Source organism: Salvelinus sp. IW2-2015, linkage group LG1 (assembly GCF_002910315.2).
Source record: "Salvelinus sp. IW2-2015 linkage group LG1, ASM291031v2, whole genome shotgun sequence".
Lineage (NCBI taxonomy): Eukaryota > Metazoa > Chordata > Actinopteri > Salmoniformes > Salmonidae > Salvelinus > Salvelinus sp. IW2-2015.
Window position 1 is genome coordinate 12,275,475 of NC_036838.1, and position 26,426 is coordinate 12,301,900.

Sequence of the window (26,426 nt, forward strand, 5' to 3'; positions counted from 1 at the left end):
CTGATTGGCTGACAGCTGTGGTATATCATACCATTTACCACGGGTATGACAAAACATTTAGTTTCACTGCTCTAATTACATTGGCAACCAGTTCATAATAGCAATAAGGCACCTCGTAGGTTTGTGATATATGGCCAATATACCACGGCTAAGGGCTGTGTCCAGGCACCCCGCGTTGTGTCATGTGTAAGAACATATACCACACCTCCTCGGGCCTTATTGCTTAAGTAAACCACAGCAATAGTTGGGCATAAACCTCCCTTCCTTTGTGGTGGTATTTTGATTTCACATAATATACCAGTAAATTCATGACCTCATTCAACTTCATACATAGTTACAAAGTAAGACAATCAATGTGATCTTAATTACTCATTAAGGATGTCTTTTTGGAGCTCAAATTAATACAGAACTTTCTCATCCTCTTGACAGTAATGTTTTGCTTTGATCTAGGTAATTTTGTGACGCTTGGTTTCACTTTTGTGAATCCAGGAACCCTAATTTTGTATTCTTTACGACTCTCCCATCATTTATTCCTCTGAAAATATTGGATTATATTACTTTCTATGAGAAAATGCATCCGAATTTCAAATCAAATCAAATCAAATCAAATCAAATTTTATTAGTCACATACACATGGTTAGCAGATGTTAATGCGAGTGTAGCGAAATGCTTGTGCTTCTAGTTCCGACAATGCAGTAATAACCAACAGTAATCTAACCTAACAATTCCACACTACTACCTTACACACACACACAAGTGTAAAGGGATAAAGAATATGTACATAAAGATATATGAGATGAGTTGGTTGTTATCAGAACGGCATGCAGATGCAGTAATGTATAGTAGATACGGTATATAGTATGAGATGAGTACTGTAGGGTATGTAAACATAAAGTGCATAGTTTAAAGTGGCTAGTGGTACATGTATTGCATAAAGATGGCAAGATGCAGTAGATGATATAGAGTACAGTATAAACATATGAATGGGTAATGTAGGTGGATGTAAACATTGTATTAAGTGGCATTGCTTAAAGTGGCTAGTGGTACATTTTTACATAATTTCCATCAATTCCCATTTTTAAAGTGGCTGGAGTTGAGTCAGTATGTTGGCAGCGGCCGCTAAATGTTAGTGGTGCTGTTTAACAGTCTGATGGCCTTGAGATAGAAAGCTGTTTTTCAGTCTCTCGGTCCCTGCTTTGATGCACCTGTACTGACCTCGCCTTCTGGATGATAGCGGGTGAACAGGCAGTGGCTTGGGTGTTTGTTGTCCTTGATGACTTTATGGCCTTCCTGTGACCTCGGTGGTGTAGGTGTCCTGAGGGCAGGTAGTTTGCCCCTGGTGATGCGTTCTGCAGACCTCACTACCCTCTGGAGAGCCTTACGGTTGTGGGCGGAGCAGTTTGCCGTACCAGGCGGTGATACAGCCCGACAGGATGCTCTCGATTTGCATCTGAGAATAGTTGTTGAGTGCTTTGGTGACAAGCCGAATTTCTTCAGCCTCCTGAGGTTGAAGAGGCGCTGCTGCGCCTTCTTCACAACGCTGTCTGTGTGGGTGGACCAATTCAGTTTGTCCTGATGTGTACACCGAGGAACTTAAAACTTTCCACACTTCTCCACTACTGACCCGTCATGTGGATAGGGGGTGCACCCTCTGCTGTTTCCTGAAGTCCACAACATCTCCTTTGTTTTGTGACGTTGAGTATAGATTATTTTCCTGACACCACCATCCGAGGCCCTCACCTCCTCCCTGTAGGCCGTCGCGTCGTTGTTGTATCAAGCCTACCACTGTAGTGTCATCCGCAAACTTGATGATTGAGTTGGAGGCGTGCATGGCCACGCAGTCGTGGGTGAACAGGGAGTACAGGAGAGGGCTCAGAACGCACCCTTGTGGGGCCCCAGTGTTGAGGATCAGCGGGGTGAGATGTTTGTTACCTACCCTCACCACCTGGGGCGGCCCGTCAGGAAGTCCAGGACCAGTTGCACAGGCGGGGTCGAGACCCAGGTCTCGAGCTTGATGACGAGTTTGGAGGGTACTATGGTGTTAAATGCTGAGCTGTAATCGATGAACAGCATTCTCACATGGGTATTCCTCTTGTCCAGATGGGTTAGGGCAGTGTGCAGTGTGGTTGCGATTGCGTCGTCTGTGGACCTATTGGGTCGGTAAGCAAATTGGAGTGGGTCTAGGGTGTCCGGTAGGGAGGTGATATGGTCCTTGACTAGTCTCCAAAGCACTTCATGATGACGGAAGTGAGTGCTACGGGGCGGTAGTCGTTTAGCTCAGTTACCTTAGCTTTCTTGGAACAGGAACAATGTGGCCCTCTTGAAGCATGTGGGAACAGCAGACTGGGATAAGGATTGATGATGTCCGTAAACACACCAGCCAGCTGGTCTCGCATGCTCTGAGGACGCGGCTGGGAATGCCGTCTGGGCCTGCAGCCTTGCGAGGGTAACACGTTTAATGTTTTTACTCACCTCGGCTGCAGTGAAGGAGAGCCCGCAGGTTTTGGTAGGGGGCCGTTCAGTGGCACTGTATTGTCCTCAAAGCGGGCAAAAAAGTTGTTTAGCCTGTCTGGGAGCAAGACATCCTGGTCCTCGACGGGGCTGGTTTTCTTTTTGTAATCCGTGATTGACTGTAGACCCTGCCACATACCTCTTGTGTCTGAGCTGTTGAATTTCGACTCGATTTTGTCTCTGTACTGAGACTTAGCCTGTTTGATTGCCTTGCGGAGAGAATAGCTACACTGTTTGTATTCGGTCATGCTTCCGGAATTTGAAGTGGTAATAATAATAATACTTATTAGTTATTTTTCCCCCCAGTTTTCTACTGCTGATATCAAACTTGCTATAAACACATTACATTAACAAACCATATAAAACCTATCAAGGATTAATGGAGCACAAATAAAAACCGTCTGGTGTGAGAATGGAAAAATACTGTGTATTTAAGACGCACTATGCAGAAATCGCCCCGGCATTTCCTGGTTGCTAAAATTCTAATTGTTTGCCTAATTTAAGTTCATAGTGACATTATAGTGTAGAGAATCATTGTACCATGTAAACCGTTGTGAAATATATTTTCCATAACCAATAATATTTTATTTTCAGCTGTTTGAAGATATAGAACCGATCTACCAGCTTCTTAGACTTTCAATGACTATAACTCATATTTCTATGTGAATTTGGTTGGGTGCCCAAAAAGTTACATATTGGAGCTTTAAGTTATAAAAAATGGCTGTACTTTCTAGTTGCTTGTGCTTATGTCTACATTAAGTATGGATGTGCTTGACATGACTTAAGTCCATTGCATGTCCACATGCATGCGCTGAAATGATATTTTCTACATAAAATATTGTTTTGGGTCATTTACATCATGGAAATTCGACATTGATAGGACTTGTGTTTTTACTGTTACATTCTTGACAGAAAAATTATTCTATGCTCAACGCATCTCCTTTTTCTTGTTGGGTTACTTGAATGACATCCCTCATTTTCGTGACAGCAGCTGGTTCTCAATGTCCTCCAATCGTGCAGTCATACCCGCCAGTATAAATGGGTTAAGGAAATAAACACATCATTCAATTTTATTGTCAAATGGCCTGTATGAAAAAAGTTGGGCTGAGTTTAATGATATTGTGGTCAGTAGTAGTAGAATGGGATGGCATTATCGGATTGATGTTGGGCTGAATCTGAATTTGAAACTGGGCTGAATTTGAAACGTGTTCACAAAATTTGGACTTTGGTATAAATTATGCATTGATGTCAATGGAAGATCTCTGCAACAACTTGATTACCACACACACACACACACACACACACACACACACACACACACACACACACACACACACACACACACACACACACACACACACACACACACACACACACACACACACACACACACACACACACACACACACACACACTGTCACGCCCTGGCCTTAGTATTCTTGGTTTTCTTATTTTAGTTAGGTCAGTGTGTGACATGGGGTATGTTTGTGTTTGGTGATTATATTGGTAAAGGGGGTGTTGGGTTGTGTGTGTGTTTTGTGTTGAGTGAATATGTCTAGTATGTCTATGGGTAGTGAGGGTTTCTAGGTATGTCTATGGTTGCCTGAGTGGTCTCAATCAGAGACAGATGTCTTTCATTTGTCTCTGATTGGGAGCCATATTTTAGGCAGCCATAGGCATCATGTTTTTGTTGGGTCATTGTCTAAGTCTGTGTCTAGGTCTAGGTCTGTGTCAAGGTTGCATGTTTTGCATTTAGTCGTTATAGCTTCACGGTCATCGATTTGTGTTTTTGCTTCGTTGGTTCATCTTTCTAAATAAAGAGAAGATGTATTTTTCACACGCTGCGCCTGGTCCGCTTTCTCTCCCTTTGTCGATCGTGACAGAATGACCCAACCATTCAGGACCAAGCAGCGGAAAGGAGGGAACCAGAGCCAGTTGTTCGGATATTGGAGGTGAGCAATGGGATTGATACAGAGACTGTTAAGGATTTATTGAGGAGTTTGGAGGAGAGTGAAAAGAGGGAGCTGCTGTGTTGGTGCGTGAACACGACATCCACCCGACAGAGCGTGTGCGGATGTGATGTTACCTGAGTCAGTTCTCCATGCTCGTCCTGAGTTGCGTGCTAACCGTCTGGGAATGACAGTACACGCACCAGGCCTCCCGTGCGTCTCCAGAGTCCTGTGCATCCTGTTGCTGCTCCCCGCACTGGCCGGATGCGGTTCTCCAGCCCGGTGCACCAGTTCCGCACCACGCACTAGGTCTAAGGTGCGTCTCCAGGGTCCAGTATGCCCTTCCTTCTCCCCGCACTAGCCTTGAAGGCGTGTTCCCAGCCCGTCACCACCCACACAAGTGCCGGCACCACGCACTAGGCCTAATGTGCTTATCCAGGGTCCAGTATGCCTGTTTCATTCTCCCCGCACTACCTTCAGGTGCGTGTCCCAGCCCGTACCTCCAGTTCCGGCACACGCCCAGGCCTATAGTGCGTCTCAGCCGGCCAGAGCTGCCAGTCTGCCCCGAGCCGTCAAGCTGCCCCCAGCCGTCAGAGCTGCCAGTCTGTCCCGAGCCGTCAGAGCCGTCAGAGCTGTCAGTCTGCCCCGAGCCGTCAGAGCTGCCAGTCTGCCCGACCGTCAGACTGCCAGTCTGCCCGAGCCGTCAGAGCTGCCAGTCTGCCCGAGCCGTCAGAGCTGCCAGTCTGCCCCGAGCCGTCAGAGCTTGCAGTCTGCCCCGAGCCGTCAGAGCTGCCAGTCTGCCAAGCACCGTCAGACGGCCCGTCTGCCAAGCACCGTCAGAGCGGCCCGTCTGCCACCGCCATCTGAGCCATCCGTCTGCCCAGCGCCATCTGAGCCATCCGTCTACCCACCATCCGTCTACCCAGCGCCATCCGTCTACCCAGCGCCATCCGTCTACCCAGCGCCATCCTCTACCCAGCGCCATCCGTCTACCCAATGCCATCTGAGCCATCCGTCTACCCAATGCCATCTGAGCCATCCGTCTACCAGTGCCATCTGAGCCATCCGTCTACCCAGTGCATTGAGCCATCCGTCTACCCAGTGCATCTGACCATCCGTCTACCCAGCGCCATCTGAGCCATCCGTCTACCAGCGCCATCGGCCATCCGTCTACCCAGCGCCATCTGAGCCACGTCTACCAGCCCATCTGAGCCACCGTGAGCCACCGCTACCAGCGCCATCTGAGCCGCCCGTCTGTCCCGACCGTCAGCCAACCATGACGGCCAGACCGTCACCAGCCATGACCGGCCAACGTCAGCCAGCCATGACCGGCCAGAGCCGTCAGCCAGCCATGACCGGCCCGAGCCGTCCGCCAGCCGATGACCGGCCCGAGCCGTCGCCAGCCATGACCGCCCGAGCCTCCGCCAGCCATGACCGGCCCGAGCCGTCCGCCAGCCATGACCGCCCGAGCCGTCGCCAGCCACTGACCGGCCCGAGCCGTCCGCCAGCCATGACCGGCCCGAGCGTCCGCCAGCCATGACGGCCCGAGCCGCCCGCCAGCCATGACCGGCCCGAGCGCCGCAGCCCATGACCGGCCCGAGCCGCCGCCAGCCATGACGGCCAGAGTCGCCCGCCAGCCATGACCGGCCAGAGTCGCCCGCCAGCCATACGGCCAGAGTCGTCGCCATTCAGCCAGGATCGCTGAGTCGCCATTCAGCCAGGATCTACCAGAGACACCGAAGCGGAAATTGACTATGGTGGAGTGGTGGCCACGTCCTGCACCCAAGCCGCCGCCATATTAAGGCCCACCCGGATCCTCCCTTTCTGTGTCAGGTGTTGCGGCCGGAGTCCGCACCTTTGGGGGGTACTGTCACGCCCTGGCCTTAGTTTTTTCTTGGTTCTTTATTTTAGTTAGGTCAGGTGTGACATGGGGTTAGTTTGTGTTTTGGTGATTATATGGTAAAGGGGTGTTGGGTTTTGTGTGTGGTTTTGTTTGAGTGAATATGTCTAGGTATGTCTATGGTTATGTGAGGGTTTCTAGGTATGTCTATGGTTGCCTGAGTGGTTCTCAATCAGAGACAGATGTCTTTCATTTGTCTCTGATTTGGAGCCATATTTTAGGCAGCCATAGGCATCATGTTTTTGTTGGGTCATTGTCTAAGTCTGTGTTCAGGTCTAGGTCTGTGTCAAGGTTGCATGTTTTGCATTTAGTCGGTTATAGCTTCACGGTCATCGATTGTTGTTTGCTTCGTTGGTTCATCTTCTAAATAAAGAGAAGATGTATTTTTCACACGCTGCGCCTTGGTCCGCTTTCTCTCCCTTTGTCGATCGTGACACACACACACAGGCATTAGGATTTGGGCCTACAGTATATCACTTAAATGCATATTTATAAAGTATCTAAGGTAATGATAAAAAAAATATATATACAGTACCAGTCAAAAGTTTGCACACCTACTCATTCAAGTGTTTTTCTTGATATTTACTATTTCCTAAATTGCAGAATAATAGTGAAGACATAAAAAATATGATATAACACATATGGAATCATGTAGTAACCAAAAAAGTGTTCAACAAATCAAAATATGTTTTATATTTGAGATTCTTCAAGGCTGCCTTGATGACAGCTTAGCACACTCTTGGGAACTGGGAACTTGGAAAAATACGAGAACTTGGGAAAAATACAAGGTCAAATCATGATGTCAGTGATCTTCAGGTCAAAGTCAGGGCTCTAGAAACAGGCTCGAGTTTCCGAGTTGGAATTCCGAGTTCAATGACCGTTCAAAACGATTTTTCCCAGTCGGAGCTCGCTTTTTTTTCTGCAGAGTTCCCAATTGTTTTGAACGCAGGAATAATCACAACCCATACTAATTGTCATAGCTATCCACCATGCATGAGTCTGCAGTTAGCTAAAGTTAACCAACCAGGTAAAGTGTTAGCTAGCTCGCTAACATTAGGCTATAATTAGCAAGGCAAATTGCTTTCTGAGATACTAATATTACTACACAGATCATACATGTAACGTTAGCTAGCTAGCTAACGTACACTTTAATTTGCAATGAAAACAACTTTCTGACAAAATTATAAACTTATATCTGAATGTTGCTAGCTAGATTATCTTACCCGTATGCATGGATGAATGCTTCTCCCTCTCTGTCACGGATGCCATGATTGCCCTTAGTTTGAAGATGGAATCCAGAGACCGGTGTTTTATAAAACAGCTCTTTTTGTTCTCTTTTTGACTCCCTCCACATTTTTGCAATCAAATGCCAGAATTTTTTCCATCTTCTTAGCTATCATACTCTGCTTCCACCGGGTAATCCACTGATTTAACTCGGTCAACGTCTTCCGTGACAATAACACTGTTGATCTACATTTCAGAAGACTCTACAATGTCTGGTTCATTGAAAATGTTTTTACGTAAATCAGGGATTTTCTCATGTTCTGATTCATTTTCAGTCAGAGAGAGTCAGCATGGCACGATTGTTCTCCAGAAAGTGGAGGGCATTAGCAACACTTTTGCACTTCTTCATGATATCTTTCACAAAAGGCCACGGTAGAAAGGATTACCTACACATACTGAGCAGCACATGCTACATGGCAGCACATGCTACATGGCAGACCAATCCGAACTCATCTCTCGGCATGTCCAGCCCACCCATTATCTCAGCCAATTATGGCTGGCAGGAAGGTTCCCCTTTTTCCGGGGCTAAACCAACTAGGTTAGTAATTTAACAATTTTATTCGTATTTACAGATGGCATACAAGTTTGTTATTAAGGCACATGAAAGTTCACATTTTCCGGAAGGCATTTCTGCCAAAAACACATTTTGATCAAAAATAAATGTTTAAGTTAAAATACTTCTCCTGTGAAGTAGTAATGTGCGACACGCCTATTTTCCTGAAACGAGTCACATATACAGTAATCGGTCATGCTACAACAGGGAAAAGACAAGCTACAAAGTGTACCTTTAATGAACAAGTGCAGTATATAGAAGGATATGTTTTGTTTTCAGCTGCTCCAGAGTGGACATTGTTGCTTGCTGGAACTCAACCAGACTCTCACAGGCACATGGGTCTTTCACCTCAATCTCTCCCTGGCTCTCCTCTGAAACACACACACACCCGATTTGTTTTACTATCTTTGTGGGGTCCACAACAGACACAGACACACACAGACACACACAGACACACACACAGACCACACACACACACACACACACACAACACACACAACACACACACACACACACACACACACACACACACACACACACACACACACACAACACACACACACAACACACACACACACACCACACACACACACACAAACATTGCCTGACTGTAGATAGTGTTCTAAAATAACATGTTCTAATGTGTTGTGATTTGCTTTGATCATGGAATACAGTACCTGCACAGACATTGAGCTTGAGGTTCTCGGCTATCTGGTTGATGAAAGTGAAGTCAGTGGTATAGAAGAAGTGCTTGTCTAGTGGCTCTGAGGCAATCTCACGCAGCTCATCCTCCACGGCCTTCCCAACACCAACAGCATACATGGTGATACCTGACAAGGAGGACAACACAGTATGTCACAAAAATGTTGGGATGAAGTCCTAAATTGTATTTAATTGCAAGAACTGTTTTGTTGAAACAGCCAGTCACACACCAAAGTAGCGAATGGCAGCCGATTTGGACACATTTGTTGTCTGTAAGTAGTACGTATTATGCTTTCAAGAAAAAGTTATTAAACTGTTTTCATGTATGAACCAATTGATTCCATATTTCCTAATCATGTTATATGAGCTCTTATCAAAGCAAGATATTCTCATTTTAATGCAATCTTTGTCATTCCCTTGGCTTTATGTAAACATTACTGAAGGCGCTTTATACGTTTATGTCACCGACCTGCTTCTTTGGCCTTCTTGGCCCACTCAGTGATGTCGTCCTGAGAGCGGCCGTCAGTGAAGACCAGGCCCACGCGAGGGATGTTCTTGCGGGCACCCTCGGCCTCCGAGAAGCTGTTCTCCACCATGTGCTTGAGGGCCAGGCCCGTCATGGTGCCCTTCTCCATGTACTCCACGTTCATCACCGCCTTCTTGATGTCATCTGCCTTCTCGTACATTTTGAGGGCGAACTCTGTGCGCACGTGGCTGGAGTACTGCACTACGCCCACTCGAGTCCCATGGGCGGACACATCCAGGGAGTCCACCACCTGGTTGACAAACTGCTTGACCAGCTCAAAGTTCTGGGGACGCACGCTCTTGGAGCCATCGATGAGGAGGACCAGGTCAATGTTGGCCGATCTGCAGGCTGGGTGGGACATGGGGGTAATCAGGACCCTTTTCATACAGTAACATGCCCCTTTCATTTACCATGCATGGATTGTAGGTCTTTCATAAAACACTGTGGGATGTGCAGTTATTATGCATTTTACCAGATCGGCATTGTAAAAGAGAATTTGTTCTCAATGACTTACCTGGCTAAATATTTTTATTTTGCAAGAGCTGGATTTATTTGTAGGTTATGTCATTTCAGTAGCAAGGCTCAAGCCACGCCCACCTGAAAATACAGCTCAGTTCAGCTTTCATTTGGTTTTGTTTGAGAAGTGGATTATCCATTTGTCAACTATTTGTCACGTCACCGATTGAACTGACAACATTCATACAATTACCTGTGCAAACCACATTTTGTCTTGGGATTTATTATCGTGGAGAAGTGTGTAACTATGTCTCAAAAGGATGGGGGTATTGTCAGAAGTCGTAGACATGGGGGTTCTATTTTTACAAAGCTAGCGCAATGATAAATCTTAGCGCTGGCGGTATGGCTATAGGTCCGGGGGTGTATAAAAAATATTTGATCTATTTTCCCAGGGAATTGAGTGAACAGCTGGCGGTGGCGCAAAAGGGTTGGGTTTAACTCATTATAGGTGTGAAGAGGGCTTAGAAACTCACAGGCCAATCAATGCTGTTCACTGCTTAATACGGCATGCCGTTGTCTCAAGTTCTGTAGGTTACTGACGGTCTTTGTGTTGTCTTAATTCGGCTGGGGGCACGGAATAGTCTCTTCCTAGTCCATTGCGGATTGATACAGTTTAATAAATAGCAGCATATCACCCTGCATCCCACTGTTGGCTTGCCTCTGAAGCTAAGCAGGGTGGATCTGGGCCAGTCCCTGGATGGGAGACCAGATGCTGCTGGATCTGGTGTTGGAGGGCTAGTACGGGGCACTCTTCCCTCCGGTCTAAGGAAATCCCAATTCCCAAGAGCAGTGAAGTAGGGTGCTGTCTTTCAGATGTGACATTAAACAGGTGTCCTGACTCTTTGTGGTAATTTCAAAATCCCATGGCACTTATTGTAAGATTAGTGGTGTTAACCCTGGTGTCATGGCTAAATTCCTAACCTGGCCCCATTCCATCATATCCACCTCATTCCTAATTGGCATATATCACTTCTAAATGGATGTGTGATGAGTGTTCTGGCACAAAAATGGTTGCTGTGCATCACCCAGGTGGGTGCTACACATTGGTGGTGAGTTTCCCTCTACTATGTAAAGTGCTTTGAGTACCTCAGTTGGTAGAAAATAGCTATATTAATTATTACAATAACCAGTAATAGCAACAGTGAAAAACATGGTTTTATATGATTGAATATGTTTGGCGTGTATTTGGTAACCGGACAAGAGCCGCTCTTTGGAAATGGGGATGAATACAAGCCGAATGGAGTAGCCTATGCACTGCAGGTATGCCTATGTGAATTGTGAATAATGCAAAAGCCTCTTGAGTAAACCATTTTAGAAACCTTTTATGGATAGGTTACTTGGCTAATGCATGTCCAGGATAAAAAAAGACACTAGACGCATTGCTATTGAACCAGCTTTCGTTATAGTAGGGTAGCCTATACGGGCTTGCTTTTTAATCAAACAAAACGTAAAACAAGCAATTGTTAGACATGTACACATATACAGGTTTAAAATAGCATTTGGCACTGATAAACGCCTAAATTGGAACGCGGTGGCTGTACAGTAACATGCTATACATAACGTCAGACTTCAGGCTATGCGTGTAACGGTTGTCGTTGGTGGAAGGAGAAGAGGACCAAAGTGCAGTGTGGTACGTATTCATAATAATTTAATAAAGAATGAATACTGAACAAAAACAACAAACCGACAAACGAACAGTTCTGTAAGGTGCAAACAAAAACACTAAACAGAAAATAACTACCCACAACCCATAGTGGGAAAACAGGCTACCTAAGTATGATTCTCAATCAGAGACAACGATCGACACCTGCCTCTGATTGAGAACCATACTAGGCCAAACACATAGAAATATAATGACTAGAACAAAACATAGAAAAACAACATAGAATGCCCACCCCAACTCACGCCCTGACCAACTAAAATAAAGACATAAAAAAGGAACTAAGGTCAGAACGTGACAATGCGCTTATCAGCACTCTATGGGTTTTGAATGGAAGCCATTCTGAACATGATTACAGTGCGCAACAAGATGTTGCCCCATCCCTCCCGCTAATTGGGTAACTTTTGCTAATGTTTTGTAGACTTAGTGAGGGAAATGCTATAAATTAAGAGGACTTGCCACGTTCAAAAGGGTTTATGCTGATTGAACTTTCTAGTTTTTCTATTTTTTTCACTTAATGTACTTTGCCATCTCCCTTGAAGTATGGTGGGCGGCTTGTCTAGCCAGCAATAAAGGCATTCAAGCAAAAAACAACACTGTCAGAAATCTTAAAGTAAATGATGTCACATCGTTGTTCAGTGATGACAGTAATCCGTCTGAAGGTCATAATAAATTTCTTAATGTATTTGATGATGTGTTTTGAAAATCTTGGTAAAATAGTGTTATTCTATCATTTATGTATTCAAATAGCTACCGTTTTCTTAAACTGAACATTACTAATGTTGTGTGAGATAGAACCTTCCCACTGGTTGAATCAACATTGAATAAAAATATTCCAAAACATGCATCCTGAACTTTATGTCCTGAATACAAAGTGTTATGTTTGGGGCAAATCCAATACAACACATTACTGAGTACCACTCTTCATATTTACAGTTTGTATTCAGGACAAAATTGCTTGCTTTACCACATTTTTTTCAGTAAATATTTGTATGAACATAAGATTTAACAACTGAGACATAAACTGGCCACCAGCTGAATTAAGTACTGCAGTGCTTCTCCTCCTCATAGACTGCACCAAATTTCCCAGTTCTTGCTGTGAGATGTTACCACACTCTTCCACCAAGGCACCTGCAAGTTCCTGGACATTTCTGGGGGGAATGGCCCTAGCCCTCACCCTCCGATCCAACAGGTCCCAGACGTGCTCAATGGGATTGAGATCCAGGCTCTTCGCTGGCCATGGCAGAACACTTGCAGGAAGTCACGCACAGAACGAGCAAAATGGCTGGTGGCATTGTCATGCTGGAGGGTCATGTCAGGATGAGCCTGCAGGAAGGGTACCACATGAGGGAGGAGGAGGTCTTCCCTGTAACGCACAGCGTTGCGATTGCCTGCAAAGACAACAAGCTCAGTCCGATGATGCTGTGTCACACCGCCCCAGACCATGACGGACCCTCCACCTCCAAATCGATCCCGCTCCAGAGTACAGGCCTCGGTGTAACGCTCATTCCTTCGACGATAAACGCGAATCCGACCATCACCCCTGGTGAGACAAAACTGTGACTCGTCAGTGAAGAGCACTTTTTGCCAGTCCTGTCTGGTCCAGCGATGGTGGGTTTGTGCCCATAGGCGACGTTGTTGCCGGTGATGTCTGGTGAGGACCTGCCTTACAACAGGCCTACAAGCCCTCAGTCCAGACTCTCTCAGCCTATTGCGGACAGTCTGAGCACTGATGGAGGGATTGTGCGTTCCTGGTGTAACTCGGGCAGTTGTTGTTGCCATCCTGTACCTGTCCCGCAGGTGTGATGTTCGGATGTACCGATCCTGTGCAGGTGTTGTTACACGTGGTCTGCCACTGCGAGGATGATCAGCTGTCCGTCCTGTCTCGCTGTAGCGCTGTCTTACAGTACGGACATTGCAATTTATTGCCCTGGCCACATCTGCAGTCTTCATGCCTCCTTGCAGCATGCTTGAGGCACATTCACGCAGATGAGCAGGGACCCTGGGGATCCTGCTTAGTAGGTAAAGCCTCTTTAGTGTCCTAAGTTTTCATAACTGTGACCTTAATTGCCTACCGTCTGTAAGCTGTCAGTGTCTTAACGACCGTTCCACAGGCACATGTTCATTAATTGTTTATGGTTCATTGAACAAGCATGGGAAACTGTTTAAACCCTTTACAATGAAGATCTGTGAAGTTATTTGAATGTTTACAGTTTATCTTTGAAAGACAGGGTCCTGAAAAAGGGATGTTTCTTTTTTGGCTGTTTACATAGAGCCATGACTACATGGAACTCTATTCCACATCAGGTAACCAATGCAAGTAGTAGAATCAGATTTCAAAACAGATCAAAATATACCTTATGGAACAGCGGGGACTGAGAAGAGATCTATATATATATATGCACACACGTACATTGTAATATTGTTGTATGGTGGTATTATAGATTTTGTATTGTAGATATGTAGTGGTGTAATAATGTTATATGATGTACTGTTTTATCTTTTGTTTTATGTGTGATGTAAGTGCCTTAATGTATTTGGACCCCAGGAAGAGTGGCAGCAGCTAATGGGGATCCCTAATAAATACAAAATACTTTCTGAAGGCACTATATGCATATTGAAATTAGTTATTTAAAACTTAATTATTCTGTCAATATAATAATAAAACATATACAGTAACAGTCAAACGTTTGGACACACCTACTCAATCAAAGGGTTTTTCTTTATTTTTACTATTTTCTACATTGTAGAATAATAGTGAAGACATCAAAACTATGAAATAACACATATGGAATAATGTAATAATCAAAAAAGTGCTAAACAAATAAAAATATATTTTATATACAGTTGAAGTCGGAAGTTTACATACACCTTAGCCAAATACATTTAAACTCAGTTTTTCACAATTCCTGACATTTAATCCTAGTAAATATTCCCAGATTTAGGTCAATTAGGATCACCACTTTATTTTAAGAATGTGAAATGTCAGAATATTAGTAGAGAGAATGATTTATTTCAGCTTTTATTTCTTTCATCACATTCCAAGTGGGTCAGAAGTTTACATACACTCAATTACTATTTGGCAGCATTGCCTTTAAATTGTTTAACTTGGGTCAAACGTTTCAGGTAGCCTTCCACAAGCTTCCCACAATAAGTTGGGTGAATTTTGGCCCATTCCTCCTGACAGAGCTGGTGTAACTGAGTCAGGTTTGTAGGCCTCTTTGCTCGCACACACTTTTTCAGTTCTTTAGCTAAATAGCCCAGAACTGTAGCCTACTCCCGACCATCACGTTGATCAGCGCCATATTTTCTGTTCCATCCTAACGGAAACTCAGAGCAAAATTTCTTAATCAGTCCCATATACTATGTTTTTACAAAAAAAGGTTTTCTATTCTCTAGTACAGCGACTATTGAAGGCTGTCAAATGCTTTTCAAAGATGCCCTCTGGTGGTCCAACTAGCACTAACTAGCATTCATGGTACCAGTGGGTGCCACTTAAATAACGTGCCATAGAATTCTGCGGCACCACGCAAGCTTTGCTGCAGTACGCTGCAACTTGTAAAGGACGAACCACTGTAGCCATCCTTTGCCTTGATGACAGCTTTGCACACTCTTGGCATTCTCTCAACCAGCTTCATGAGGAATGTTTTTCCAACAGTCTTGAAGGAGTTCCCACATATGCTGAGCACTTGTCTGATTGTCCTTCACTCTGCGGTCCAACTCATCCCAAACCTCAGGTGTGTTTTGGGTCATTGTCCTGTTGAAAAATAAATGATAGTACAACTAAGCACAAACCAGATGAGATGGCGTATCGCTGCAGAATGCTGTGGTAGTCATAATGGTTAAGTGTGTCTTGAATTCTAAATAAATCACTGACAGTGTCACCAGCAAAACACCCCCACACCATCACATTCCTCCTCCATAATTCACGGTGGGAACCACACATGCGGAGATCCTCCGTTCACTGACTCTGCGTCTCACAAAGACACGGCGGTTGGAACCAGAAATCTCTAATTTGTACTTATCCGACCAAAGTACAGCTTTCCACCAGTCTAATGTCCATTGATTGTATTTCTTGGCCCAAGCAAGTCTCTTCTTCTTATTGTTGTCCTTTAGTAGTGGTTTCTTTGCAGCAATTCGACCATGAAGGCCTGATTCACGCAGTCTCCTCTGAACAGTTGATGTTGTTACTTGAACTCTGTGAAGCATTTATTTGGGCTGCAATCTGAGGTGCAGTTAATTCTAATGAACTTGTCCTCTGCAGCAGAGGTAACTCTGGGTCTGTCACGACTTCCGCCGAAGTCAGTTCCTCTCCTTGTTCGGGCGGCGTTCAGCGCTCGACGCCGCCGGTCTTCTAGCCATCGCCGATCCACCTGTATATAACCCTCTGTTCCCCCCATGTCTGTATGTGGAATTGTTTGTTGTAAAGTGTATGTGCATTATAGACTGTTGTTCTGGGTGCTGTCGGTTTTGCCTCATTAAACTGCTCCGGTTATTACCCAGTTCTGCTCTCCTGCGCCTGACTTCCCTGCAGCCAGTTACGCACCTCTTACAGGGTCTTCCTTTCCTGTGGTGGTCCTCAAGAGAGCCAGTTTCATCATAGCGCTTGGTGGTTTTTTGTGACTGCACTCAAAGTTCTTGAAATGTTCCAGATTGACTGACCTTCATGTCTTAAAGTAATGATGGACTGTCGTTTCTCTTTGCTTATTTGAGTTGTTCTTGCCATAATATGGACTTGTTTTTTTACCAATAGGGCTATCTTCTGTATAACAACCCTACCTTGTCACAACACAACTGATTGGCTCAAACGCATTAAGAAAGAAAGAAATTCCACAAATTAACTTTAACAAGGCACACCTGTTAATTGAAATGCATTCCAGGTGACTCCCTCATGAAGCTGGTTGAGAGAGTGTGCAAAGCTGTCATCGAGGCTAACTTGGCTACTTTTAAGAATCTCAAATATAAAACATATTTTGATTTGTTTAACACTTTTTTGGTTACTACATGATTCTATATGTGTTATTTCATAGTTTGATGTCTTCACTATTATTCTACAATGTAGAAAACAGTAAAAATAAAGAAAAAGCGTTGAATGAGTAGGTGTCCAAACTTTTGACTGGTACTGTTAAAGCGCCATATGTTGTTTAAAAACATTTGTATCATTTCAAAGAAGAAACAATTACATTTGACATTCAACTGAATGTCTGAAATCCCACCAAAATATATCGATTCCATAGATTTACTCTCATTATACTAATGTTAATGTGCTATATTGCAGTCAATATTTGAAGGATTTTTTAAAATTCAAAATGAGTTGAGTATTTTACTCCATTATGCAGCTGTTACATTTACAGAACTTTATTTTTGACCTTTTATCAATTTTGACGACCTTTGCTAATTTCATTTCTGGAGCACGTTAGATACTGTATCCAAGATACTACAGAGAGACAACTGAATAGAAGTAGTTGTATAGAGCCATTGCATCCAGGGGTGTATTCATTACGCCGATTTGTTTGCAATACATCTCTTAAATGGAAGCAAATGGAACGAAACCGGACCTAGCTGAATTTGTCCAATAGAAACTCTTGTTTTAGTACACAACATTTTACAACTGTTTGAACTAATGACTAAACCTCTGGTGAACCACATGAGATGTACACTCTTAGAAAAAAAGGTGCTAAGTAGAACCCTTTGCAGAGAGTTCTAACAAGAACCCTTTTATCTTTGAAGGGTTCTTCCTAGAACCCTCTATGAACAGTTCCACCAGTCTTATTAGCCTTTAAAATTCAACTCTATTTTAGTGATGAGTCATTCGCGAATGAACTGCTATTTTTGAACAGATCTTTTTGGTGAACGTCAGGAACCGAATCACATCTGTGAAAGAGCTGTTCATTTGGTTCCCTGATTTGCATACTGCTACTGTTGCTTTTTGAGCTCCAGACAACGACTTCTGTAGATAAGTTATAAAAACATTCTGTGAAGATGGTAATTCCTCACTGCAGGAACAATAGGCAGTGAGAAGAGAGCCTTATTATGGTCCATGCAACATTTTTGCAAGCTATCTAATATCATCAGGTAAAATGTATTTGAACACAGATTTCAGGATCTGACATAATGATAGGCAACCTTTTAGGCTTTACACTACAAATTAGCTATTTTTCATGGTTTTTCATACATTTTTAAGCACTACTGAATGACGAGCCATTTGGGAGCCAAATGAATGCCTCATTTAGGTGAGCAGAGCCAAAAGATCCGGCTTATGGAAAATATTTGGAATACCCATCAATACTCTTTATGACAATACATTACATATATCATAAGGCATTTATTTGAGGGCCTTGTTATACCCTAACAGTCGTCAAACTCCTGGTTTACAGGCCACATCAGGCCTGCAAATCACATTATGCTGGCATGTAAAGTGATGAGTGATTCTTATTGGAATCCAGCCAGAGTCAGGATATCCAATAATTGGAACTTTCAATCACCCACTACATGCATTCAGAATGACTGCCAGGGTAGGAAAGACTATCTAAAGCATCTAAACTGGTACAGCCATCTTAGTAATGGGTGCAATACATCAGACTCCTAACAGATTGGATTAGTTTAGAAAAATGTATGTTATTTATCTTTGTGTAGCATATGATTAATCAACCAACCAATGTATACTACCGTTTAAACTTTTGAACGGTAGTGTATATGAAAAAACTCAGATATTGAAAAACAATTCTGAAAATCAACCTACAATAGAGAATGCTGGGAAATACAGTATGATAATTATGGGTGTGGTTTTGTGTGTTTTACTCTACACAGAGTTGAATGACACAATCACACGAAACGTATTATTTAACTCCTGAATCAACACTAGAAATGTTACACTGAATAATCAACTCAAGGTTACATTGGCCAATTTTCTGTGGACCATACATTACACTGCTGGTTCACTTGTACTTTGATTCTCCTAGTCTCTGCTCAATAAAATCACATAAAATACTAATTTGAAAGACAGAAATCATGGCAAAGATATCAACTATGTCAATACTGTCTATGTAAAATGATTAAGGGAATACCAGATATATGCACAAATATTCCCATATAGGTACAATTTCTCATAGAACCCTTCTTGCCTTCCAAAGAATCCTTCTTGCCTAACAATGAATTATCAATGAACCATTTCTTGCAAAAATAGTTTTTTAGGTAAAAAAAAAGTTGTAGGTAGGCCTCCAGAGTGGCGCAGTGGTCTAAGGCACTGCATCGCAGTGCTAGCTGTGCCACTAGAGATTCTGAGTTCGAGTCCAGGCTCTGTCGCAGCCGGCTGCGACCGGGAGGCCCATGGGGCGCCGCACAATTGGCCCAGCGTCGTCCGGGTTAGGGGAGGGTTTGGCCGGCAAGGATATTCTTGTCTCATCGTGCACTAGCGACTCCTGTGGCGGGTAGTGCATGCTGACACGGTTGCCAGGTGTACGGTGTTTCCTCCGACACAATGGTGCGGCTGGCTTCCGGGTTGGATGGGCATTGTGCTAAGAAGCAGTGCGGTTCGGTTGTGTTTCGGAGGACGACCTTCACCTCTCCCGGGTCCGTACGGGAGTTGCAGCGATGAGACAAGACTGTAACTACTACCAATTGGATTCCATGAAATTGGGGAGAAAAAGGGGATGGAAGCAAAAGTTTTAGGTAGAACCCTTTGCCTTTAAAAGAACCCTTCTTTTAAAGGTTCTTCAGATGAAGAGAAAGAACCATTTTGGAAGTGAGTGTAGTGAGGGTGTTAACAATATTGTATTTAGTGGGTGTGTGAAGTATACTTACTTCTGCAGGCCTTGCCATCCTCCGCCAGTAGCTGTCCCTCAGGGCAGATGCAGTAGTAGGAGCCTGGTGTACTGATACACTGGTGCTCACAGCCATGCTCCACTGTGTTACACAAGTCTGTGGAGGGACAAACACACATGGACACACTGAAAAACTGGGCGGCAGTGGATGATAAGTGTGTGGTGTCATAGGTTAGGTCCAGGATCAATGGAACGCCGTGAGGGACAGCACAAGGATGCTGTTATTGGTACCATTTTCAAAAGCTGATGCTAACAACGTGCACATTTTATACAATGTCTAATGTGGTAACTAAAATTCAATATTCAATATATTTGGCTGTTTTTGCAGCATATTATTTAGATATTGTCCTTTTTGGGTGTAGAAGAATGTTTGCTAAATGCTAATTCCATTTGTAAAAGCTGAAAGCATAGATAGTCAGTAATTGCATTCTGGTTACCAATGCAGTTAAAAAGTAACTAGATAGCATAAAAGCAAGATAATGTTATTTGATTGTGAACAACAGCATAGGTGTTTCTATAATAAACAGACCTTCGTTCAAATAGTATTTGTATTGTTTTGAATACTTTAGATGCTTTCGATTAGTCCCAAAAGTGCAAATGTCACCCACCTGGCATTCCAATCATGCTCAAAGAAAAAACATACTATTTGAACGCAGATCAGAAATATGAACAAAGTCCTGTTGTGTGCAAGTAATAAGGACCAAAAATAAGACCTTTAATCTTCACAACCTATTTTCAAGTGTGGAGTTCCAATATCTGTATGTTAATGCTGGGTCTCAAGCTTGATAAACACGGAATAGTACATACTTTAGGTTTATTGCGTTGCAATGTTCACCGCAAATCTCACCCAGCAGCTGCCTCAAATATGCTGCCCCTAGCTACAGTAAATACATTCTACTGTTTGGCCTGATGATGGCCTCACTAACTTGTGCAGGTATTCTTGTCATTGTTGAGTTTAAAGCCAGCGTTGCAGTCACAGGTGAAGACACCAGGGGAGGCGATACAGATCTGCTCACATTCATGCTTTCCCTCAGCACACAGGTCTACCACTGGATCATAAAAACAGAGACACTGATTATTGCTTGAAGGGAAGGTTGTAGTTTCATATCTGGGCTTCCTCAATTGTTTGGCCTGATGATGGCCTCACTAACTTGTGCAGGTAATCTTGTCATCGTTGAGGGTGTAGCCAGTCTTGCAGTTGCAGGTGAAGGTGCCCGGAGAGGTGATACAGATCTGCTCACAGTCATGCTTCCCCTCAGCACACAGGTCTATCACTGTATTATAAAAAACAGAAACACTGATTAATGCTTGAAGGGAAGGTTGTGGTTAATGCCCAGAGTTCTATTGTTTGAGACCTTCTATACCAACTTGGGCTCTCAAGTATTCCTAAGGAAGACACGATCATTCTTCTTGGGGATTTTATTGCCAGAGTCGGCCAGGACCACAATATTTGGAGAGGAATGATTGGGAAAGAAGGTGTCAGCAAATCAACTCAAATGGAGTTATTCTCCTAACCAAATGTGTAGAACATGATCTTATCACCAACACATTCTTCCATCAGAAAAAACAAATATCCTGGATTTATCCCCACTCTGGCATATCATTGACTATGTTATTGTCTGAGGCAAGGATCGTCTCAGACTGAGGCATTGTCTGAGGCAAGGATATGAACATCACAAGAGCGATGACAAGTTCAGACAACTCTTGGACAGGACAGACCATTCCTTGTTCTACTTCACTATGTCCATTTAGACTGATGCAAAAAAGAATGGTGCATAATAGGGCTAAGACAGCCAATGCTTAACAGTATGGGTGATAACATGAAACTGCAACACCACAAGACTGTTTCTGGTGATGAATTCCCGAAAGAATAACCGAATGATATAAAAACATAATGTAGCATGCTCAAGACCTGCAAGCATACCATTGGCTATAAGATCAAAAAGCACAAGGACTGCTTTGATGAGAACAAGAATGAAATTGTAGAGCCCATCAACACAAAACCAAGAACCGTTGGCGCCTGGCAGAATGGCATAAGCTGTTAAGGCAAAAGAGAGACTCATGCCAGAGCAAAGGTGGATGTCCAAACCTGGACAAAAGCTGCTGAAGGATGATGAATCAATCACATCCTGGTGGAGAGAACACTTAGAAGAACTCTTCAAACCGAAGTACAACCGTTGAGACGGAGATCCTCGACCAAACCCTTCAGCGAATCATAAAGGAAGACCTAGGAAAAATAGGAAGGAGCAGGTACAAAATGCCATCAAGAAGGTAAGAAATAGCAAGGCCACATACCTGAGCCTAAGTGGTCTTTCTTACACCACATACATGCCCTGCTCCTGAAGATCTGGCACAAGTAGAGAATTCCCACAGAACTCATATTTTTACCATCTTTAAAAAGGGGGACAGGAATATTTGTGGGAACTACATAGGCATCTATGTAGTATCTTCCTACTGTCCACCACTGGGAAAATACTTAAATCACATACTGGCCAACTGACTCCTACCCCTCCCAGAATCACAATGAGGCTTTCGCCCATCCAGAGGCACAACGGACATGATTTTCACAACACAATAACTGCAAGAGAAAAAGCAAACACTTTACATTACTTTTTATAGATCTTACAAAAGGATTTGACTATGTAAAATATCAGCTGCCCTGAAAAGCTCACCAGGGTACTGTGACTTCTGCATGACAACTTCTGCATGTCGGCAACACTGATCATTTACAGTGGTGCTAAAATGGAACCCTTCAAGATGGAAACTGGGATGAAACGGCTACATCAATGCCCCACCCTTTTTGCAATCTTCATTGCTGCCATCCTTCACTTCACATGTAAAATCTGTCTCAGGAAGTCCAAATCCCGTAAAAACATACAGCAGATTCTTCAACCTAATCAAAGTCAAGGCAAATAGCAAATTCACTTCTATCATGGAGCTCAAGTTTCAAGTGTTATTAGTCGTACAATATGTACAGGATACACCGTCCACTGAAATGCATATAAGAATACGAACAAAGTAAACGGCACAGTAGAATATATATTTTTTGCATAAAACGGAAGGTCCAATATTTACATGTTTTGGGGAACGTGGGATTAGGGGGCATTTTTTAAATTGTGCAGCATTGCTTGTAGATAAACTGTCTCTGAGCCTGTTGGTATCAGACCTCATGCTCCGATACTGTCTGCATGGCGATAAGAGAGTGAACAGCTCGTTGCTGGGATGTGTGGTCCTTGATGATGCTGGGGGCCTTCCTCAGGCACAGTTTCAAGTAGATGTCCCGGAATGGTGGGAGCATGGTTCTAGTGATATACTGGGCTGTCTTCACCACCCGCTGGAGGGCCTTGTGGCCGTGGACGGAGCAATTCCCGTACAAGGCTGTGATGTAACCGGTCAGGATGCTCTCAATGTGCAGCGGTAAAATTTGGAGAGGACACGGTGTGGCATGCTGAATTTCTTCAGCCACCTTAGGAAGTAGAGATGCTCATGCGCCCTCTTACAAGAGTGGTGGACACAGATGAACTTAAAACTGCTGACTCTCTACTTCAGTCCCGTTGATGTGGATTGGGGCATGTTCCCTCCTCTGCTTCCTGAAGTCTACAATCAGCTCCTTTGTTTTGCTGACATTGAGGGAGAGGTTGTTGTTCTGGCACCACAATGACAGTTCAATTACCTCCTCCTTATAGGCTGACTTGTCATTGGTTATCAGGCCTACAACCGCGGTGTCGTCAGCCAACTTGATGATGGAGTTGGTGTCAGCCTGTGGTCTGCCCGTCAGGAAGTCCAGGATCCAATTCCAGAGGGTGGTGTCTAGACCCAGGGCTCTGAGTTTGGTGTTGAGCTTGGAGGGAACAACAGTGGTGAATGATGAACTGTGGTCAATGAAAAGCATTCTCACATAGGTGTTCCCCTTGTCCAGATGTGTTATGGCTGTGTGAATAGCGATGGAAATGGCATCTTTTCTGGATTTGTTGGAGAGGTAGGCAAATTGGAGTGGGTCTCTTTGTATATGATCCAGCAATAAAGACTGCTCACAAGTAAGAGGATTTTTGTTGGCTAATGATCAGTTCGCCTTGGTGTTTGCTTGTGGCGGTATGTACACAGCTGTGATAACACGTGAATTCCCTCTGCATTTAGTGGGGTCGGCATTTTAGCATCAGGAACTCCAGGTTGGGAGAACGGGAGCTCGAGATATTTTCAACTTTGTTTTACCAGGAATTGTTGATGAAGAAACATACCTCTCCCCCTACTCTTACCAGAAGCCGCAGTTCGATCGATAAGGAAAAGGGAAACGCCATCTGGTTGAATAGCAGTCGAGTGTATCGTCTGTAAGCCAGGTCTCTGTAAAAACACATCCTTCTGTGATTGAAGCCTTGCTCTGAGTTCAAAGTATTTTCCAGCGATTGGACATTGGCCATCAGGATACTAGAAAAAGGAGGCTGTGTAGCCCGTCCGACTAGCTTGGAGACCCCGTTCCTTCCTCTTCTTCATCACAGGTGTTGCCTTTGGTCATCTTGTTTAACAGCAACATATAAGCCCGATGTGCAGTGAACAAAGGAGCAAACAAAGTTGTTTTTATTTTTTTAAAGCCATAAAAAAGCAAAGTCGAGCAGGAACCGGCAAGACGCGCACCCTCCTCAGAGCCGACATATGTCTCCAGTATGCACATGACAAAGCAATGCCTGCCCACTTAGAAGACTTTGCAAAAACGTACATACATACATATAACGTTCTTGACAATACCAGATAACAAAGGTCACAACAATATATGTTGACAATACCACCCGTGTAAATGTGGATCACTTTCGATACCTTGCCAGCATTCTCTCCTCCACAGCTGACATAGATGCAAAAATACACCACCTCCTAAAATGTGTCAGTGGAGCCTTTGACACACATGGGAAATTTGTCTTTGATGTTTGTGATTCTAAACTAAAGTCCTCATTTACAAAGCCGTAGTTCTCTACACCCTACTGTATGGGGAAACCTGCACCAACTCCTGAAACAGCTCTTGTACTCACAGCTTAACATAGGGCAGTGGGGCCCGCAGGAGGATGGAAAAATCACTACAAGCACAAAATCAGGACCAACCTGAAAAAGTTCCCCATCAACACCACTAACTAGGACACTACATAGGACAGAATCACATGGAGGAAGACCATCCACATTCTACAAGATCTCTGCTGGACCGCAGAAGACAAGTGGCAACAACATAATGAGAGCTTTACCACCAAGAAGGCCCAACAATCATCCACCACCATCACATACCTTTGTCCACACTGCAGCAGAATCTGTATCTCTCGGATTGGCCTTCAGCCATCTAACGACCCACAAACAGGACCCAACAGGAGGACAATTATTCTCAACTCACATGGTAGACTAGCCGTCCTTGAAAAAGTGCTTGCTCTTTTTTGCTTGTTACAGGCTAGATCAAACAATGATGGGGTGATACACAAAGTTAGGCCGGATAACACATTACATTTGGATTCTGAAGGAAATGTTCAATGGGTTATAGGTCAAATCTGGTGAAAATGGGAGTAATGGAAATAGTCATATATTTCTGTTAAATATCCAGAAATTCACAACAAAAACTGAGTGGATTGTGAAACAAACACTTAGACTATGGAATGGATGCATTAATAGTTACTTTTCTTGAAGTTATATTTAATCCATGCAGATATACAGAAAGGATAAATTCTGATGTTTTCAGCTACAGTTGTTGTCACGCCCTGACCGTAGAGAGCTTTTTATGTCTCTATTTTGGTTTGGTCAGGGTGTGATTTGGGTGGGCATTTTATGTTGTATGTTCTATGATTTTGCATTTCTATGTGTTGGGCCGGGTGTGGTTCTCAATCAGGGACAGCTGTCTATCGTTGTCTCTGATTGAGAACCATACTTAGGTTGCCTTTTTCCCACCTGTATTTGTGGGTAGTTGTCCATGTTTAGTTGCCTGTGAGCACTATGTTGGCTTCACGTTTCATTTGTTAGTTTGTTAAGTGTTCTTCATTGAATTAAAATATGTATTCCAATCGCGCTGCACCTTGATCCACTCCTTTAAACGGTTGTGACAGTTGTGGTCAGTAACACCACCAAGGACCCTTCTCAGATGACGTAGAGTCTCTGAGAAAACTGTGGGAGGATAATTTTTCCTCACAAGAATCTGACTTTCTGGGCCAGAGATAATGAAACTATAATTTCTTATTTAATCTTTATTAGGACAGGGATTCAATGCTGGGAGTCAGTAAAAAGGTCCTCCAACAACAATTTGAAATGCCCTAGAGCAGGTTTTCCCAAACTGGGGTACCGCGTAATGCCGTCGGGGGTATGGCAAATAAAAATGTGATCCATAAAAAGAAAAGAAATCTTCACATTTTCAAACAGTACATTTATGTTTTCCAACGGGGCTATACATTTGGGTGAGTTTTTTTCTCTCGCCTGAGTAGCATCGTTTCACATCCAAACATAAAATGAAACCATCTCGTGTTCAGCGAATAACAACACAATGTCAAATACAGGTAGCCTAGTCAAATAATTAACATCCAATCGCATTAACCGTTACTCTCTCGTGGGAAACCTTCACTCTAGCGCAGACATTTAGAAATTAAACATGACAATGTTCTCAATGGGATAGTTTTCCAGGCTCTTCCATGGCCATGGCAGAACACTGACATTCCTGTCTTGCAGGAAATCACGCACAGAATGAGAAGTATGGCTGGTGGCATGGTCATGCTGGAGGGTCATGTCAGCATGAGCCTACAGGAAGGGTACCACATGAGGGAGGAGGAGGTCTTCCCTGTAACGCACGCCGTTGAGATTGCCTGCAAAGACAACAAGCTCAGTCCGATGATGCTGTGACACACCGCCCCAGACCATGACGGACCCTCCACCTCCAAATCGATCCCGCTCCAGAGTACAGGCCTCGGTGTAACTCATTCTTCGACGATAAACGCGAATCCGACCATCACCCCTGGTGAGACAGAACCGCGACTCGTCAGTGAAGAG

At 43.8% G+C, this 26,426-nt stretch overlaps 1 protein-coding gene across 1 annotated transcript in view; it reads right to left on the reverse strand.

Moving 5' to 3' along the window:
* Window positions 1-3,192: 3,192 nt before the first annotated feature.
* Window positions 3,193-26,426, reverse strand: part of LOC111961381 (matrilin-4) — a 52,838-nt gene continuing 29,604 nt past the window's right edge. The window contains exons 8-14 of the mRNA XM_070444566.1: window positions 20,576-20,698; window positions 20,351-20,473; window positions 19,405-19,521; window positions 9,369-9,773; window positions 8,875-9,027; window positions 8,464-8,568; window positions 3,193-3,543 (exon numbers count right to left, since the gene is read on the reverse strand). Of these exons, the coding sequence (XP_070300667.1) occupies window positions 3,485-3,543; window positions 8,464-8,568; window positions 8,875-9,027; window positions 9,369-9,773; window positions 19,405-19,521; window positions 20,351-20,473; window positions 20,576-20,698 (1,085 nt within the window). The 3' untranslated portion in view covers window positions 3,193-3,484. The remainder of the gene's footprint in view (window positions 3,544-8,463; window positions 8,569-8,874; window positions 9,028-9,368; window positions 9,774-19,404; window positions 19,522-20,350; window positions 20,474-20,575; window positions 20,699-26,426) is intronic.